The sequence below is a fragment of the Trachinotus anak genome, unplaced genomic scaffold (assembly GCF_046630095.1).
Source record: "Trachinotus anak isolate AG129_WGS33_773 ecotype Australia unplaced genomic scaffold, CSIRO_AGI_Tana_v1 ptg000028l, whole genome shotgun sequence".
In the NCBI taxonomy this organism is placed as follows: Eukaryota; Metazoa; Chordata; class Actinopteri; order Carangiformes; family Carangidae; genus Trachinotus; species Trachinotus anak.
Genome location: NW_027273879.1, coordinates 8,749,899 through 8,770,867, shown reverse-complemented (window position 1 = coordinate 8,770,867; position 20,969 = coordinate 8,749,899). Strand labels below are relative to the sequence as shown.

At 41.3% G+C, this 20,969-nt stretch overlaps 1 protein-coding gene across 2 annotated transcripts in view; it reads left to right on the top strand.

The window, feature by feature from the left end:
* The window catches only part of pappaa (pregnancy-associated plasma protein A, pappalysin 1a), an 86,065-nt gene that overhangs the window by 51,985 nt on the left and 13,111 nt on the right, over positions 1-20,969 (top strand). The window contains exons 11-21 of one of the 2 annotated variants that reach the window (XM_071465261.1): positions 190-300; positions 575-710; positions 927-1,140; positions 4,285-4,459; positions 11,535-11,718; positions 11,907-12,108; positions 12,224-12,458; positions 13,167-13,314; positions 13,615-13,730; positions 17,266-17,337; positions 18,336-18,434. In XM_071465261.1, coding sequence (XP_071321362.1) covers positions 190-300; positions 575-710; positions 927-1,140; positions 4,285-4,459; positions 11,535-11,718; positions 11,907-12,108; positions 12,224-12,458; positions 13,167-13,314; positions 13,615-13,730; positions 17,266-17,337; positions 18,336-18,434 — 1,692 coding nt within the window. The remainder of the gene's footprint in view (positions 1-189; positions 301-574; positions 711-926; positions 1,141-4,284; positions 4,460-11,534; positions 11,719-11,906; positions 12,109-12,223; positions 12,459-13,166; positions 13,315-13,614; positions 13,731-17,265; positions 17,338-18,335; positions 18,435-20,969) is intronic. The other variant, XM_071465263.1, reaches the window with a different exon arrangement.

Below are 20,969 nucleotides of genomic sequence, written 5' to 3'. Positions count from 1 at the left end.
CAGACAGACATTTTTGTTTTACTTATTTATTTATAAAATTTGGTTTCTCATTGAAAAAAATCTTACATTTATCTCTATTTCTTTACATGCATAAGAAAAAAATCAATCTGTAAAATGAGAAAAACAGACTTTATTTTGAAGGATTAAAATTAACAAATTTCTTTCTCCTTTTCTGTTATGTTTCTCCAGACATGTCAGTCCAAGGTGTTCGATCTATCAGATGGAGTGTCCCAGTATGCGTGGTTCCCCTGTCGTGAGGCCCATGAGTCAGCCTGGGGCTATCCGAGCTACTGGCTCAAGGTAAGAGCTAATGTACATCCATCAAATATGGCTCAGGTGACATCTAAAAAAAAGTGCTCTCAGTTACCTGGTGGGGGAACAATAGTTAAGACTACTGTACTGTACACCCCATTTTGATGCAACTTGAGAGGTTGAAGTAACAATTTTTTTCTGTCAAGCAGACACACATCCAACTCCTGATAGCATTAAAATAAAAATCAGAGGAAAGAAAATATTTCACAGAGATCTAGTTATTGAAAATTTGTAATTAACTTTACACGTTTCCTTCATTCAGGCCCACTTTTCTCATCCCATGGTGGCGGCAGCAGTGATTATACACCTGGCTGCTGATGGGACTGGCTACATTGACCAGACTCAGTGTAACATCACTGTTCAGCTGGTGGACACCAAGGAGGGCATCCATAGTCTGGGTGAGAACTGACTTACATACCTTCATATTACAACCCTCTTAATTCAGCTTTGGTGTCAGATTGCTAAATAAGATACATATAAGTGAAAAGCTGAGCTCAGAAGCAGACATGATGCAGAATGGATCATGCTATTCACTCACCTCTTCCATCCTTTTATTCTGTCCTTCTTCTCCTTCAAGGTTTGATTAAGATTCGCCACTCTGTTTCCCTCCACAGGTGAGTGGCGTCTCAGCTGCCGCACCAACCCTTTGGTGATCCCAGTGAACCATGACCTGTCTGTGGCCTTCTACCACACCAAGGCTATCCTGGTCATGTTTGCTTCTCGCCTTGTGGCCATCTCGGGCGTAGGTCTGCGCTCCTTCCAGTCCTTTGACCCCATCACGATAAGTGGTTGCCAGAGCAACGAGATCTACAACCCCACAGGCCAGAGGTGAGTCGGAGAAACGTGGAAACAGAGCACTGGTGCGCATGAGGCTTACATGTGTTAGACACACATCACGACCAGAAACATTCATACTGAAATCATCAGATGTTGTGCATTTACACAACCATACTGTCACACACAGATGCACATACAGTAGGATACACATATCTGTAGCCGTACAGGTGCAGAATACTTGACTTAAAATTATGGTTTTCCAACTCCCCATATACGCTGACATGTTACGACTGTGCAGGTCAGACTATACACATGCACACAAGATGCAAGTCAAGGTTACCGTTCACATAAAAGGGGAAGGGACAAGACAGTTGTGTTTCTATGTGTGTATCTGAGCAAGAGAGAGGGAGAGTCTTGTCTTAATTAATGGCACCAACGAACTGTTTAATATTAGACATCTGACCGAAGTTACAGCTACGACAGTGAAACGTTCTAGGTAACTAATATAATATCACTGGAAATTTATAATCAATTTGGACCTCATTCTGCAAACCACAAATTTCCAGCTGCACTGCCTCCAACAATAAGTCTTGTTTATATTGCTTTGTATTGGCCAAAGTGCACACTGCATAAAAATGTCCCTTTTCTTTGAAAAAATCATGCCGAAATGGACATGTTTCTATTGGAATAGCTTATGCATTAATCAATACTACACTGACATTATGCCATTTTCAATAAGTCTAACCACTTAATTAAATAAATGACCTGTCAATCAGGAATCAAAGGTGGTGACATTTGTAAAAGCTGCTAGCAAGACTACCAGAAAAATTAACAAAGAATTAACACCTATTAAGCTATAAACTGGCAATTTTGAGTCTGCTGTACCTTTAATTTTAACTTCTAAACATATGATGTCAAGTTCCTCCTCACAAACATGGCTAAACCAGACCACACACACGCATAAGGAGTCACAATTTACCAATTTCCACACCGCTGTCATGCATGAGACAGTTCACACTGATGATGCTCCCGCAGCCCTTTCAACAAGAAATGCACTAATAAACACCACAATACACAAAGAATGGATGGTCGGGGGGTCTGTGTGGAGAGATAGAGCTGTTTGTGGCTTTTGTTGTGTGCCAGTGAGACATCCAAGAGCACCTAAATAGATTAAAACTATTGTGTATCTGCATCGGCCAGGAAATTGTTTGTTACCGCACCCACACAGAGTAGTTGCTTTCCCTCAGAATTCTCGCTGACTTTCCTTCCTTTCATATTCTTTCCACTTTATCTAATATCCAGAGGCTCTTGAAAACTACATGTTTATATGATGGCAATTCAACCAGACATGCCAACTCATCCTCAGCACTTTTGACTTGAACACTCTACAAGCTGAATATTATAATAAAGTATTATGATGAGTTTATTATTCATGGGTCTGTCCACACATCAGGAGAGAATCCTGGCGCTCTGTTTCATTGATTTGTTTCTTTTCTTTAATCAATTCAATCCATCATCTGTATTCAGTCATCTGTCCCCCTCTTTCCAAATGTCTTATCTCTCCTCTCCATCCATATTCTCATCCCATCTCAACCCTCCCTCTTCTCGATCATATTTGTTATCCTGTGCTGTCTTCTCATCCTTTACTTTCACACCATCTTCCTTTCCCTCTAACTGTTTGCCATCTCCTTCTTAATTCTCCCCTTTCGGTGCCTCCTGCTCCCGCTTTCCCTCTCTCATTCTCCTGGGCTGAGCAGCACATTTCCCGTAATACTTATGCCTCCACAAAACACCACATCCCCTTTTCCCTGAGTTGTTAACAACAGGAGCTATTAACATGACTCAGTCTTATGTTCCATGCTTGTCTGCAAGCACATGCACATATATGTTTTCCCTTTTGCCTACGTTTTTTGCACCTTTTTTCCCCTCACATTATTGTTTTTACTCAATTTTTTACACTCATCAACTCTTCCCACATCAAGAATTGTTTTTGTTTTTTTTAGTGCACACAGGATATTCACACTTTTTTTTTGTTCTGCTCTCTCTTTTCTATTCTATTCTTCTTTTTGCCATACATACTATTCTATTGTGCTGTGTACTATACTTCTCATGTGCAGTGTAGGAGGAAAGTTTTCCAGGTAGTTAATTGTAATTTATGTCAGAAATTCCAGAGTGACTAGCAGAAAACCACAAAGAGATTTTGTTCCAAGCCAAAGTGTCCACAGTGGAGGCTTCTAGGCTTCCCTAGTTTGTCCTTAAAAACCCTAGGCGTAAGGGACTGCTGCTCTTGAGCCTCAGCATCTTGTCAACAATTTAATTGTAAGCTTAGAATTTCACCAAGAGCTCACTTGGTTTTACTTTTACCTTCTTCTAATACCAGGTGTTAATGCATAGAGGGTTGAAAAATGAAGGACATAAGGGATAATATAGGTGCTGCATATAGAAGGTTTGCATCGTTAATAATATGAGAAAAAAAAGCAAAGGAAGTCTGAACAGAAGCAAGAAAACAAATGGATGAAAAGAGGAAAACAGAGATTCCATTCGTGCAGGAGTGAGTTTAACAATGTTTCTCCAGACCTGTATTTTCTTACATCCCCTCTCTCTCTCGCTCTCTCTCTCTGTGCCCCCATACCTTCCTCTCTCTCTCTCTCTCTCTCTCTCTCTCTCTCTCCACCGACTTCATAAGGGAACCCTATACTGTAGAATGCGGACTGTTGTAAAAAGGTGCCTTGGGCATCCAAGCATTCCAAGAGCATGAAATGCCTTCTCCATCAGGCTACCAACACAGAGCTGTGGCCAAACTCTGCCATTGTAGCCTGCACATAATATATCCTGTCGCTCTTAATTCTCAAACTGCACACAGACACCCTTTTTTCATGCGCATAGCAAATATAGCAATCATTTCTCCATGTGGTTTATTGATTTGATATGTTAAACAGTCATTGATGGATGGATGTGGTTGACTCAATGCAAAAATAGCTTTTCTGTTTGTGAACAAATGTGTGACTGCTTCCATGTTTGAGTCCCTGCAGTGTTATTTTATACACTGAAATTATGTTGGTTGTAACTTTAAATGTGGTTTTTAGTTTCTTTCTCTCTCTCTCTCCCTCTCTCACTTTCTTTTACCAACACCCCACACCCCCTACCCTACACACACACACACATATATACACACACACACACGCTCCCTCATAGTTGTGTACATTATTCGTGCGAAGCCATTGACTGCCAGGAACCCTTAATCCGCAATGCAGAGCTCAAGTGCAGTAGCCCTGGCCGCCACTTCTACAATGGGGACCGCTGCACCATCTCCTGCAACTCTGGCTACGTCCTGCAAGTCCACCAGGATGATGACATCATCAAGAGCCAGGTAAGCACACTGCTGCACACTTGTTTAAATGCACGCAGGCAGTTAAAGAGCTCAGTGCATAAAGAGGCACATGAATGCATAAATGTACACATGCAGACACTTAAGTGCAAAAGCATTTCCGCAGCATATGGGAGGACGCGTGCAAACATGAATTTGCAAATGCACACATGGACGTGCATTGATGCAAACCCGAGTACACAAATGGCCACGTAGAGAGAGGTGCAAACGCACTTTTTCTCTGCTCTCCTCTGCATTTATTCTGTCACCTGCAAAAACTAGGCTTGGCAGGCAAGCCTCCTGGGAGAATGACATCATGAACATCCAGGTAGATACGTGCTGCACAGAGGAGTGGAGATGCCCCAGTCTCCTCCTCTTGCAACACATATACAAACACACACACACACACACACACACACACACACACACACACACACACCACTCATATTCAGCACAAGCACAGACATAATAGTGTTTAGACTCTTGCTGAGCATGCCGCACCGTCACCTCAAACAGTCACTTTGTATCGCTACTCCACCGGGACGATGACATCATCGCATAGTGTCTGCTCCCTCTCCCTCCCTCGCTCCATCCCTGCTCATTTCGCACACATTGAAGTCTCTGTTAAAGGGCAGAGATTTGCTGCCGCTCTCGCACAGCAGCACACATTAAATGCTTCCATGTTGATGCCAACACATATACAGTAAAGTACAGACAATCTCCTGCATAAACAGGACGCAGATGGGGACAGATAGAGTATACACACAGATGCATGCACACCACAAGTAAACAAACAAACAGGGTAGTTGACACCGCATTGTAAACCTTTTGGATTGGGGCCAAGCTGCTGTAAAGGCCATATAAACACTTAATGCTTCTCCATGGCTCTGTAAAGCAGTCTGCAAGACAATCTATTAATGCTCCCTCAGAGCGACGGGAGGTTCAGAGAACATAGTAAATTTTGTTTTTATGTGTATTTCAGTCTGAAAAAAAAAACATGCCCGTACTGTATGTGTTGGTGTGTTTGTGTGTGAGGGTGTGTGCCTGTATTGGACAAAAAAAATTAAGACTAGTGACAGAGAGGAAAGGGGAAGAGTTTTACAGAATAAAAGAGAAGGGAAAAATAATGATTTTTTTTGTTACTCATTCTTCCTCCCATCTTTCACATTGCTGCTGCTGGGATCTGTAACTTGTCATAACTTGAGAGTTTCCCTCTATCCTCCACTATATATACAACGCTATATGTTTGCACATGCACAAAAGCACATTTACATGCACATTCATACATACTGTATCTACAATCACTATCCGAATAGTTCTCCAATGAGTCTTCACAGACTTCTAATTGCATTAGATTTTGATTGACAGTGCACTATGTGGCTATTCATCAATGTCAGTTCATCTAGTGATAAATTATCCTTTTCAGAGAGCGAGAGGCAGGAAAGTACAGACAAAGTGGGGTGAAGGGGGGCAGGAGAGAACAGAAAAGGAAGTGGGCCTGTGCCAAAAAACATTTTCCTGGACTTTGAGCTGTCAGTCATCATTTGTGGCAAACCTTCAAAGGTATTTAGAGGACCTGTTATTTATGAATAACTTTTTGCATCCATTCACTCCACTAAGAGACACAAGGTCAGTTAAGACTATGTAATTTTCTTTACCACATGGCAAGATGTCAAATGTTTTTAGATGTGGCCTCTTTGGCATCAAATTTGTGTTCTGTGACCTCTGTGAAATGGCCCGTGTAGCGCTCACATTGGATTGTAGCATTTTGAATTGCAGACATAATAACTGTCTTGGTATTATTTACTCCACATTTTGGAATTATAAGTTCTTTACAGATGTTATAATCAGTTCCTTGGTGGGATGATTAAAAATGATGGACTACATCATTCAAACCTCATGTTACATATTCATTCAGAAGGAGCGACAGAAATCTAGCTGCCAAAATCATGTGAAGTTCAGTCATGTAAAGTTGATAAGACCAAGTAAATCACTGGGCTCAGCTGACATGCCACTGCAAAAAAAAAAAAAATGATGTTGTAAAAAAGATGTGCAGACTGAATTATGTTTATTATTACCATAGCATGAATGCCTTCTATTACTCGCTTTTTGATCTATTTCAAGTCAAGTCTTTCATCCCCAAAGAATGAAATGATTTTCTGGAAAAGATATTCCAGTTGCAAATTCCTCCAAGGGTAGTGGAAGTCTCTTCCCAAAGGCCTTTGCAAGTTTCACAGTGAGAGACTCACTGCGAATAAACACATGGACACCTTTTCATATTTAATATAAGCTTAAGTTGTGATGGTGGTTTTGTTGTAGCGTGAGACAGCACCGTGTTGTTTCTTTGACTACAACAGCAGCGTTGCTGCAGGACAGAACTGGACAAATAGGACAAAACAGATTTGAAAGAAAAACTGGGAATATGCTAGAAAAAATGGAAGAATGGAAAATTGCTTCATGAATCAAAGGATCAGTAATAAATCGATCTGGCCAGATTCTTAGTGTTTGTCTATTCTCATCTCCTCCTCAAATGGGCTGGAAGTTGAACATCAACAAATAAAGTGGATTATGAAGTTTCACAACAAAAGTAAAACAACAAAAATGTAACAAAATAAAATTGAGAACAAATTTTCCTTATTCTCTTTTTCAGCCACACAAGTGTTTACAAAGACACACACACAGACACACACGCACACACACATGCATACACACACACACAGCTCCACACTAAGGTTGAGAAGTCCAGCATGAAGCATAGTCTTGTCTCCTTTCATTAGCCAATTACATTCTAGTTTCAGTGATGTCAGAGAAGCTGTGGGAACACAGAGGATTCTATCATCACAACAAATCTGTTTCCCTTACTTGCTTGATTTGTATATGTCTGTTTTATTGCTGTGTCCTGAACTTTCTCTCTGTCTCAAGTGGTGAGTTAACACTGAGTAATGGCACAGAAAAGTTTTATTTCACACAGGCTTGACCGCTGCCCACCCGTCCAACAGTGCTTGCTCATCTGAATTTAAGCAAGCCCACTAAACCACCATACTGTTCCTGCCCTGACTGGGCATCCATTTTCTTTAAATGACCGAAAAACCCTCTTCAGGTCAAAAGATAAAATTGTCACACATTAATAACTCCTACAAGTAACTCCTGCTATTATCATAATTTGAGCCGTTATGTCCAGTGTAAATTTACGAGCTGTTAAGATCCATGTTGATATATTACCATTATATTCATATGACTGGGCAGTCAGCCAGCTCAGCCAGAGACAGACTTTTATGAGCACGTCCTATGGACATCCAAATGTGGATTCCTGAATATCTTTTTCAGTGTCCAACTTTGACTGGAATGAACATGGAAACCAGTTTTCATTTCATCCATCATGTGAAATTTGGATGCTCTTCTCGCCCATGCATGGCTTTTCTGGTGGGGGCTCCGTGCATGTTAGCAACTGTGGAGCTGGAGTGGCTCCGGGGGGTGGGGGCTGCTCTGCAACTAGTAAGGATGAGTGAAATGCAAAGGACAAATATCATTATGGTTATAAATAATTAATACTTTCTTTAAGTATAATTTGAGTTCACTTAAAGACCTCATCCCCAGCGGACACCCTCTAATCCCCAGACTCCTAGCCAGGAAATAGAATAGTGGACACTATGCCTTGTCCTGATTTATATTGAGGGAAGTCTGCAGGGTTCAATCAGTGACAGTGCAGACCACTGTGTGCTGTCTGAGTCATAGGGCAGTGGCTACAGCCTCATTTAAATCAATGTTATACTTTCCGCATCCATGGGACGTAACTTTCGTCATCAGAGGGTGTATGCAAGGCTCTGGTGCAGACATCCGTGTACTCACACGTACCGACCACTTTGCCTGTGTGGCCACTACTCTACGAGGGTATATCAGCTGGGCGTGAGCTGGAAAACAACATGGACGCTGAGTTTGAAGAGAGGCTGTGTGAGTGTGTGGCCACCTTCACCTCGACAGTTCATCTTTAAAAGAATAAGTACAGCAGACAAAACAGCTCTTCTTCTTCCAGTGCACTGTCATCCTGTTGCTCCTCAAGTTGCTGACTTTGTGGCTGATGGGTCAGGATTTGACTCCCGGACGAGCATGTGAATACAAATTTCAGTGTGCTGCTCTGCAGTGAAGGAGTGGTCAAACCTACAGAGTCCATCCCAGTGCTTCATGCCTGCTGATGGAAAGTGTGTGCAAATTTACTTATAATTCTTCCACTGAAAACAAAAGCTCTCACATGGCGATTTGTAACACAAGTAGTTTACAAGATAAATGTGGTTGTCATTTAAAGAAAAACTAAGCCTCCCAGAATTTTATCTACCCAGAAGCATGTCTGCTTTTCAGTACTTTTAGATTCTCAGTAACACCTCTTGTCCGGAATCAGCTGTGGGACTGCTCAGTTCTTAAACCAGGGAGTTTGTATATTCTAGGCAAATAAAACCTCTCTGCTTCTAAGTAAAGAATTTTTTTTCCTTTGAAACAGCCTCAATGGGCTTTTCCATGAGGACTAGACAATAATAAATTATACTTAATTCCATAGCATTACTGCAAATAAGTCTACCTATCAATGAACGGCTGTGTGCTATTACCATATGTTTTGCATGTGCCTTATGTTTGTGTGCCATCTGAGCTATGGCAAACCCATAAGTTGAAGGAAGAGGCTGTCAGTCTGTCAGTTCATTTGTCTGTTAGTCTGTCTGGCTTGAATTAGGCAGAGTAGCCAAAGGTTGTTAAAGTCGCTACTGGAAGAAAAATAGTCAGCTGTAAATTTTTTAAAGGAAGGAAAATTCCCACACACTCACACACATAATAGTACACACAGGAACACAACCCTATATACACCTACACACTTGGGGATACACACTGGATTAAAACAGCTCATAGCAGAAGTAAGTAAATGTAAATGTGCTTTTCTGTTATTCTGTGAGCATATACTTGATCGCAGTTTTACACACACACGTGTTTTAGGATGGGTATTACTTGTAACTTAACACATACACACAATTTCGCAAACGTATTTAAAATCCCATTTGCACACGTATTTACAGACGGCACATTAACACTAAATTGATCCTTCCACATTTCTTCCATGCAGACCTTTGTTCACAGCCTCCCATCACGATTGACTCATTCAACTCTACACCCAGTCATTTTTCAGCAGGCGCTCACATGTGATGCATATGTTACTTTGTTGGATATCCAAATACGAAAGGAGCTTATTTATTTTGAGGGAACCTGATACTGTTTTGCAGTATCATATAATGAGCTCAAGATGAAAGATAGAAATACAGGGGAAGAGAGAGAAGGTTATGAAGCAATAGATATGTAGTGCTAACTGAGTCCAGCTTGTGTTGCCTTTAAAATTTGGCCACTCTCTGAAAAGATGTGTGTAATTAAAGTCAACTGAAACAGGGGTAGAATGGTATAAACTGGTAAAAACACAGGTTTCCCTCTTTTGTTCTGAAGGAAAACTCAAAACCATCTCGAAGCTATCACAGCTTTGTTGTGAGATTTCTTGGCACTACTATCAATTTAAGCATTCCCGTCGTGTTACACGGTGCTATTCCATGGGAGAGGAGGAAAAGAGTTAAAGTTTTATATGATGAGGTGACTCCTCATTTCGGTCTTATCTCATCTGCAAATATCATACCACAAGACAAATAATTTACAGGAATCAGAGCTATTTCTAACAGGAAATACACTTAAGATCAGGAATCTTTTTCTGGTGAAAAATGAAAAACAAGCCAGGAACAAGAGATTTCCATTTTGAAATGTAATGTTTTGGAAACATTCTGTTTCCTCCTTTTTCTCCTTCCTGTTTCCAGGAAATATTGTGACCTTAATGCTATAGTCTCTGACCAATCTATCATCTAACATCTATATGTGCACAGGATGTATAAACACTGAGTTCACACACACACACACACACACACACACACACACACACACACACACACACACACACACACACACACACACACAATTAATGCAAGACATGTGGCCTTTGCAAGTCTCAGTCAGGCCTTGCTAGGTCAAACCTCCTTCAGTAGTAGAAACGCTGCTGTTTCTCATTAAGGACTATTGATAGGTCAATAATATGAATGGAAGGGATGTTAATCTATTATATTAGGTCCTATATTGTGCCGTAAACTTGAGCTTGTCTTCGTTTGTCATAGTAGAGTGCTGTTACCACTGTTGGGTTTACTCCTGGCCTGAGTCTGTTTCTTGAGGATTTTGCATGTTCTCCCCCTGTGTGGATTTCCTCTGGGTTCTCCAGTTTCCTCTCGCATTCCAACAACATGTAAGGACCCAATCGCACAGGACGCGCTTTGGAGACTTGAATATGTGGGGCAGTCGGGCTTGATTTTAAGAAGCTTACACAGGAAAAAACAGTGGAAAAGTTGTGTTTTTTTCTGTTGACAGGCCGCTGCATGGGCAACCACTGTCAATCACAAAGCAATGCAGCACAGTTAAGGACATAAGCGAACTTGATGTTTGTGCAACAACTGCCTGCCTATTTTTTCCCCTACATTTTCTTTGTCAATGTCCAAAATTAGTGAATATAACGGTTTACTTTGTACTATGACTCCACAGAAACTCAGAAAGAGGATACATTCTGGGGGGTATTCCAGTTGTGGATGATTCCTTTTGTGTATGTGTTTCTCAGAGGTTGTCACATTTCCATCAAAGTCAATCTGTTTGGTGTTTCGGGCTGATTGTGCAGTTGTTGGATATCAGTTGTCTGAGTGGCATGACTTGACCTTACAAATGCTATCGGGAGTTACTTGAGCTGCTGAGTAGCCTGTGAAGCTTTCTGACATACAGTAAGCTAAGCTCAGTCAAGCTTCGTTAGGTTACAGGCTGATTGGAGACTTGTTGGAGTGAGGGCTGAATTGCTGTAGTCATTTTTTTGTGAGGTAAACATTTATAGGATGCGTGAAGGAAGTCAATCTGTCCCATCAAGGTACAAATGAATCTTGTATCGATGCACATTTATGCATATAGTTAATTTGAGAATGTAATCCATCACTCTGTCACTCACTTTATATCGTGTCTCATTTTCCAGTCGGACCCTTTGGTGACAATAACCTGTGCAAATGGGAAGTGGAACAAACAGGTGTCGTGTGAGCCTGTGGACTGTGGTCTGCCTGACAAATACCATGTTCATCCTGCCCATTTCAACTTCCCAGAGGGCACCACCTATGGCAAGAAGATCACCTTTCAGTGTCGAGAACCTGCCCAGCTTTTAGGTGAGATGCATAGTGATCAGCATAGCAAGCACAGATAAATTTTTTTTCAGACCGTCCTTGAACGATCTTTTGTCAGGTTTACTAAAAAACACATTTTCAGCTGTTTCTTTTTTTTTCTCCATTTAATTTTCAAATTTACTGACCAACACTTCTATTTTCATATACCTTTTTCTTCTTTTTCTCCTCAGGTACAAACAACACCCTTACCTGCCTAGAAGATGGTCTGTGGTCCTTTCCCGAGGCCCTTTGTGAGCTTCGCTGCCCAGCCCCTCCTCCTGTACCCAATGCTGTGCTGCAAACCAAGCGCTGCAACGAGACAGGCCTCAAAGTGGGCACGTTCTGCAAGTACAAGTGCAAGCCAGGCTACCATGTCACCAACAAACCTAAGAGGTGGAGAAAGAAATAGTAGTAGTTGTTGTTTGATTTAGTTGGCCCTTCATCGGAAAGTTTCCAGGTGAAAGTAAGGCCTGAAATCACTTCCATTAATCTCCATCTTTGCCTTTAGGCGTGGATTTAAGCGGCAGTGCACGGAGGATGGCAGCTGGCTAGAGGGGGCATGCGAGCCAGTGACTTGTGATCCCCCACCTCCAATCTTCCACGGCTCTTATCACTGTACTGATGGCTTCCACTTTGACAGTGTCTGCAGACTCAACTGCACTGATCCTGCTGGTAATTCCGCTCTCGCCGCCACAGGAGGCTCTGCCCATACGGTGAGGCTGCTGCACGGTCCATGCAAGCAGGTCTGTCCATCTCTTTCCTCTCTTTCTACTCTTGCTTTACCTATGTTTTTGTCTTCTCTCGCTCATGTGTATAAAAAGCAGACATTCTCTCTTTTTTCTCTCTTTGCATCCTTACTGTTTTTTTTAAAATCACCTTTAGGCTCAACATGGTTTAATGGCATAGAGAAGTATTGAATAATATAATCAAAATGAATATAATCAATTACCATCAATTTATGTTTGTTGGATATTTAGCACGTCTGTTTAAATATTGTTTGGTTAAAATCACGACAGGCACATTATTATGAATATACTATCTAGTATCACGATAGCTAATGATAAGATGCTAAATTACAGAATTAATGATTTAAAACCATTTTTTTTCTCTATCACTGCCTCTTCTCACACTGCCCTCACTGTCTGAGCACTTGTCTCTCTATTCCTGTTACTCTCCCTGTCTCCCTCAGCCCTACTCAATTTGACGCCATGCTAATTAGATTGCTATTGATTTCCAGAACAGTCGTGCCGCCACAGACTTTTGAAATGTATACACCTTTTAATCTGTTCTGCCTCTCAGGCGTTGTGGGTTAGATGCCTGAAAAAAATTGGATTGTATTTCCCCCTTTGCAATAGGTTGCCATCTCAATGTCCTTGGCCTGCTAGTGTTTGTGTGTCTGTGTATGTGTGTGTGTATAATTGTTTGTCTGTCAATATATGTGTTATTTTCAGGGCGCAGCATCCAATGTGATCCGCTGTAAGAAGGATGGAAACTGGACAGGGTCGTTCCGCCTGTGCCCACACAGCAAAGGCCAGTGTTCTTTACCTCAAAACCTCCATTACAGCCTACAGTACTCATGCAAGCAAGGACACGGCATAGGTCTGTATGCACAAATTTACTGTTGTATAATAAAGCTTTTGTTGTGCATGCTATTATTCTTCATTATATCATCATTACTCATTCTTTTTCAGCTTGTATTGTTTACAGTCATTTTTTTTTACGGGGTCACTAACATGTCTGAGCCACAGTTATGTGCAAGCACTTTGAATCATAATCATTTGAAAGGGAAAGGGCTGAGGGGGTAAGGATATCTTTTGAAATGTCTGATCTAGGTGTGGTCGGCGCCTCCTTTTACTGTTTTTGTTTTTCTGTCTCTTTCTTGCTCACACGTTCGCACAGGTGAGGAGTGTGAGCTGAGCTGCAGAGAGAGTAACAACGATGTGGTGATCCTCCCTAGCAACATGACCGTCGAAAGTGTACTTAAAGAGCACTGGAGGAACCCGCACAAAGTCAAGGCAGGTTTTCGTATGTGTGTTTGTGTCCGCCTCACAGCTCTGACAGACGCACTTCACAAAGTTCTGCGATCCACATCTCTCCTGTAAGGAATTTCACGTATAGTGTCTACATCCTGGCTCTATTACCCCCAATGCAAAATGCCCGTCTTATGCTTGTCTTTTGTGCCCAGTGCCATGCAAATGTTTGTCTTAGCAGCATGGCAACCCTTCAAACATTTTTATTCTATTTGTGATTTGAAGTGTGGCGACACGCTGCTGCCCTCTTGCATCCCAATATGACATTTCATTAACCTGCTTGATGAAATAATAAGCTGAAAAGCATCTCTGGGATTTAAGTGTTGCCCGAACAATGACAAACATGTAATCATGGCATTTGTAACATTCAGTGTCACATGTATTTGTCTTGCTACCAGAAATACATTTTGGTGAAAAAGGCTAAACAAAACAAAAAAATACTTCCTGCTGAAATCCTTGTAAAACGAAAGCAAGTGTCTGATCATCAGTAATCACTGTAATTTTCAGAAATAAACCTACGAAGGTCACTAATTAATAATTTATATACGCTATACCTCACAGCTACCAACTGTACTGGTTAAGTACTATTTGCTTAAACTGGCAGACAGGAAAACATGGAGGTTAGAGGTTATGGCAGGGGAGGTCATTAAACACAGAACTGTACACCGTGTCCCTGTGGGGGTGCTGCTCACACAGCCATGGTGTCATTTGCGATTTTTATGAAGCTTGTTGGGTGGGGTCAAAAGGTGGTGGTAGGAATATGGTGTGAGTATGTGTACTCTTCTGATTTCACCTCCCCATTTGACTTGATTAATGTCAATGATGTGCAGTTCGTTTTCAGGGTTTTACTCAGCTTAATGCCCTTTTTAGCTGTGAAGTCAGACGAGGATCTCACTAAATAGCATCAAGTTTTGTAACTAGAGAAGGAGAAAAGAGAACACTTTGTATTTCTCACTGTGTTTTGTCCCACAACTCCTTTTGTTTTTGCCTCAGAGTCACACTGAGTCAGCAGCTTTTTGTGGTAGATGTTGGGAGAGAGGGGATGGGTTGGGCCACGTGGACATGAAATGATCTGTTTTTCATGGATTTGTGAAATTGATAGGATTTGTGCTCAGTGGTAATTTGAGACTTGAGCCGATGCTGTTGGGGGCAGTTGATAGCATAGTCAGAGAGGTGAGGGTTGGTGGGGTGAGCGTTCTAGACATGATGCACCAGGGACAGAGGTTGGAGAGGGTGGAGCTTTTTCAGGTGGTGTGCACATGTTTTGTCCTCTGCCACTATGTAAAGTTCATTTCTTAATACAGGCGGTGATGTATTTTTGATTTACTAAATCTAGTCCAAGTCAAGTCTTGAGTCCCCGGTGTTCAAGTCAAAGTCCAAGTCACCGAAGAACAGTCAGAGTGGAGTGCGAGTCCTCATTGCCTCATTACAAATAAAAACATCAAACACAAATGACTCAGCTGTCACTATTTCAAAGGGAGTTTATTTACCAAACAAAAGCAGGTTCATGCACTAAAGCTAACTTACCAACTCATTGCTGCTCGAGTCCAAATCAAGTCACGAGTCCCAAAAATCCGAGTCTTGGATTTGAGTATGACAACACGAACGTAAGACGCTGAACGTTATGTAAGATACAAGAAAATGCACTGGGCTGTCAGGAAATGGTATTGTGAAACACAAACAGGAGGAGGTTCCTGTGGTGGAAACAGAAGTCAGTCACAACATGGCTAATGGTTGTAGTAACAGTAGACGTGTAGTAGCAGACATCATATTATACTTCTGAACAACACTCTAGGATGGGACTCTTCATACAGCATCTTAAAGAGAATCCATGACCTGAAATGCACTTTCTAGTTCTACTTTGCTGAGTTGGAGGTCAGTGTTGCCCACCTTAATAACTGATGTTGATTTATTGCCTTTAAACTAGTTGTATTTCGGTTCTTAGTGTGACCCACTTAGAATTCTCTCCTGCTTTTCTACCTCCACCTCCTCCTCTTCTTTTTCCTGTCCCTCTATATCTACCGATTCTGCGCCCCCGGCACCCTCCTCCCCCTTTATCAGCAAAATTACCCTGTCGGGCTTGCTGTGGAATTAGTCATTTTCTATATGACATGACCTCGTCTGTGGTGGCGCTGAGATAGGGATCTATTTTTATGTGGTATCAGCGCCCCGGGGAGGCTTCAGAGGGTGAGGATCCCATACGTAGCGAGGGGTGAAGCCGGGCCACGATCATGGATTATCATGATTTACGGCCTTGCTGTGAGAGGAAAAAAAAAAGAGTGAGAGAGAGAAAATGAGAGAGAGGGGGAGAGAAGGAGTTTCTGGATGACATCATCATAGCAGAACACTAAAAAGAGAGAATAAAAGTACGGTGGTTGCAAAAAGTTTCACATCTAAGACAAAAACAATGGTTTAATCTTTTACCACATAGGGACGAAATATCATAGCCCTCACACACATGCATACACACAGCGCAGACATGCTTGCATTCTGCTATGCAGTACTACACCACAGTAGTAGGACTGTTACTCCCATAGCTCTCAGTTGTCCTCAGATGTAATGTTATTCTTTTTCTCTACCTTCATCCCCCCATCTTTCTTTTTTGCATTGATTTGCTGACAGCACTGAAATGAAAAATACCTTAGTTTGCAGCAACAAAAGAAAAGCACGTCAAATTTGTGAGATATTGGGACACAGGGGGGGTCTGAGAAATGAACCATCTGAGGTCAGCCGGTCCTTTGCTGTGGATGGCACTTTTGATCATGCACACTACTATCCCAAGTCTGGAGACACACTTATGCTGTAAACAAAACCCTTCTCCATATTCTGGCTCAAGTACACTTATATATACAACTGTGTGTCACTTAATGGAGGCATAGTCACACAGCACAGGCACACGTTCTCACCCACAGTCATGTGAACATGCAGTCTGCGTTTTCATGTACTACATATTATATGGCTCTATGAACATATTTGAACATATTTTTGCTGTCCAACTCCCCTGAGCACAAATGTTTCCTGTTGCATTACAATGAAGAGCACAGCAGGAGAGCAGGATGGGATTCCACACATTCTGCAAAGATATTTGACTGCATGGTGCTCTTTACTTCTGTCTCTCTATCTCTCTGTCTCGCTCTCAAATGTTTGCCCCCCTGGGGCCATGACTTGGTTATAAAAAAACACCACTTTTACCATGTTATATCTTGTCAAAATCAATTTATACAGCTTTGTTCTTTGGTCAGTATAAATAAAAGAAGGCTTCCCAATGAAAGCAACCATGTGTAGCACATGAGCCTTGTTGATGTCGGTCTTAAGTGTGTGTGTGTGTCTGGAAAGTACCCAGTTACTTTGGTCAGGATTAGGCTTATGTGAACTGAAATGCAGGTAAAAAGAACAAAGCTTTGGCAAAGCTGTTCTTGTTCGTGCTGCACATAAGGTAAATAAGGTGTTCAGGCAAAACTGACAGAGCCAGTTTTCTTAATGAATTCAACCCCACCTCAACTTTTGTCTTATTTTACAGAGTATAGTCTGTACAATGGGACTGAAGTGGTATCCACATCCAGAATTGCTCCACTGCATCAAAGGATGTGAGGTAAGGGTTTGATCAGTATTTTTTTTTTCTTTTGTATGTGTGGAGTAATAGTCTTATCTATCACACAAAACTACTAATACTTACATTCTTCCACCTTTCTTGATTTTAAATATATAAAGCATGGAGAACAAAGTTTTATTTACTGTGCTTGGCCAATGGAGTTTACACAGATGATGGATTGGCTGATGCTAGGCAAGTATAACACTTAGACCAACCTGTGGGAGAAGACTGAGCTGTTGTCAGTATATTTAGATTTATAACTCTTAACATACTTGCAGGTGGAACTGAGATCAGCGGCTATTTTTTTCTTCTCTACAGGCCATCTGATATGAGGGTGATGTTAAAAATACAATGGTGTTTGAACACACCGGAAATAAATTGTCCACAATGATTTTTTTTTTTGATAACAGTTGTTGAGGACAACCACCTGCACAGGTTGCTGTGTTGGTATCTGGTACCCATTGATGTGGCTCACTGAAATGCATTAACTTTGACGTAATTACTGATTTATTACCTCTTACGAAAATCTGTACACGTGATCATGTGACCACGTGTTAAAGCCGTCTTTCGTGGTGCATTTACATGTGAAAGAATTCTATTCCACTTCATGGAAGAATGATATCATGTACTCACATTAGGCCAACTGGATAACCTGATTGGTAACCCAAGTGGAGGGTGGGGCCAACCCAATAAATCACCTTATTGGAGTGTTTTCTGTAGCGAATAGTTTATGGTGTCCTCAGTTTGACTTACGGGTCTGGCCCACTAAGGGCTTAAAAAGTCACATTGAAAGATGAGGGAAATTTAATGCATCAGATTCATCAGCAAATCTATCCACAGACCTCTAAAAGGCCCCGAAAAGGAAACTACCACTAAAACAAAAGGCCTTTTCCAGTAATTCCCCCTTTACTCATTATCATCCAGTTACGTTAGTAATATAAAAAGGTGGCACTTTTTTCCGCACTCAGTGATTTTGTCAAATCTTCTCTCTTGTGTAGCCATTCATGGGAGACAGCTACTGTGATTCGATCAACAACAGAGCCTTCTGTAACTACGACGGAGGAGACTGCTGCCAATCCACTGCCAAGATCAAAAAGGTTAGTGGCATGCTCGTATCTCAGAGTAAACTTCCTCCTTCAGACAAAGAGATGATGTTGGATATCACACTGATCAACAGTCAGTGTTTGCTCCCCAACTCATACAGCTCAAGGATAAATCCCACACCTTCCACATGTCAACGGTTTTATTTTTCCCTTCGCCTTACCCACTTGGACTCCTTTACATTCTTACTGCCATTCATCCAGTGAAGGTTGCATGTTTCCTCTATCAAGCTTTGGCATTTAGAAATAATAAATTTTACCTACAAAAGGTAAGTATAATGCAAGATTAGACTTTGCTGTCGAAGACTGTTTTATTTCACCTCTTGGAACGTCTCTAAACAGATTCTTCCTTCCTTTGCTTTGTTTCCAACCTTATATCACTGGTAGACAGATTACTGACTCCACATCCAAGAGAGTGGGAGTTTTCAGACTTCATCAGTAGTCTTTGTTTTTCTGAGGTATTCTGTTTCCTAATGTGTAAAATGTCTATATTTATCTTTGTGTGCCTGTATTTATACCACTACCCAAAATGCAGGCATTCATTTTAATCTAATTTATTTATCACACACCTAGGGGTTATTACTATTTGATCTTGGACTTGTTCCTCTTCGATTCATCTTTTTTTTGTAATCTCTTAATACTGAATCGGCTCTGTTGTATTTCAGCATGAAGATGTGCATGTCGAAAAGTTTGGTCATCCTAAACTCTTAATTCAAGGAGGTGCTCTGTCTGGCTTGCGCCATCCAGCTTCTGGCAAAAGATCTGATTGGAAGTGTGTTGTAGCTTCTGTGCTGCAGCATCTGCTTCTCTTGTCTGTTCCATGTGTTTGACTAGAGCCGACGTTACCCGTGTCCAGTCTGTGACAGAAAAAGAAAACTATCTTAAAATATTCCTCCTGGTACAATGCTGCATCTCAGTCAATCAGTCAGTCAGTCAATTAGCATCTATGATGTGATTGGTAATTTGCTTTGTAAGTAAATAACAGACAAGGCAGCTTTGTACAAGATTCAGACGACTGGGACTTTTGCAGTTATCACTAATTAGATGTAAAAGATATATCAGATTGCTAGACGGGAAATTTTGTTATGGGCATTTCAGACCCAAACAACTGCTCTTCATATATTTGATTGCGCTATCCTCCTTTTTTATGAACACACATAAATCCACCTCAGACTGGAAAGAGGTCCATGATTTGTTTTTGTCCTTTATTCATAACTTCACTATCAGATGGAAGGTATTGTATCCTCCATTCAATAGCAGCAGGAAAGTCGGCGAGCAGCCTGCTGGGAAGTGACCTCACTCCTGAAGTGGTTTCGCTGCTGTTGATTGACGCTATCTCATCTCTACATCGTCTGGCCTCAATCCAGTGCAGGGGCTCAGCCAGGACTTGCATAACTCACTTTTACAGACAGACCCCAATGGGAGGATAGACTCCATTGAATTACTGCAGCAACAAGAGGCTGAGCTGGGTGAGAGGAAGGCAGGCAATGGGTCTTGTTAGAGTTAGGAATTGTTACGTTGTACATCAAAGGGAGGTACGGTCTGAACATCGTCTGTTTGGATGTCAAGTAAGTAATCTCTGGTTTAAAAATGAAATGCCTTTGAAGGTTTTGACTTTCTGGTCAACTTCCTGAAAACAGTTAAGACTAGTCCAAAGGAACAATTTATGTGAGTCTAAAATTAGCCTTTAAATCCAACTGACATTACTCTGCATGTTTTCGCAAATATATCTGCTCTGTAAATCATACGCTCCTACGCTCATCTTGGAGAAAAATAAAAATCATAAACAAAAAGGGAGAAATCTATATTTTATCTGTTTTAGTTTCAACTTAGCATCCCGTATCTTTTGCGTTTATTTTTTTGCATTTTTCAGAATAGCAACAGTTCTCTGTCTATGTAGATTGAGACCAACAATCAAATTTACATAAAGCAGTAATGTCACAGCTCTATCACTGGCAGCCAGACAGCAGCCTTGGAAGTCTGCATCTTATCGAGCTTACAAACACGAACACGTGCCTCATCCATCACCTTAGATCGTTAAACAAGCAACCATGCAAACATTCAACCATGGGAAAGTGCTCTGCTAACTTCAGTTCTCGGCTAATTTGCTTCTCCGCTGCTGCACATGAAAGAACATGTAAACATATCTGCAAATATCAATTTGGCCCGATGTGGTCCTTACTCTTCAATGCCACTGCTTATAAAACACTGTCTGCCCAGGGCTTGTAAGCTACAGTGAAAGTTTATTTATTCTGCTGGGGTTCAGCCCATCAGCTGCTGTCAGTCAAACACGGACACAACCTCTGCCAGTTGAGAGGAAAAAAAAGTATTTCTGATAATTCCCCGAATAACTTTTTTTCTTCCGTGAAATTACAGAAAAATGTTGATAACACCTTTAGAATTAGCACTGGCTATATTTGTGACTGCAAAAAGGGGGATGACTAAATGTAATTGCAGTTGGACTTTAATCCTTGATGAGGAATCTGGCTCAGGTTCAGTGCTGTAGTATTTCCAAGCCAGGGATGCTACATG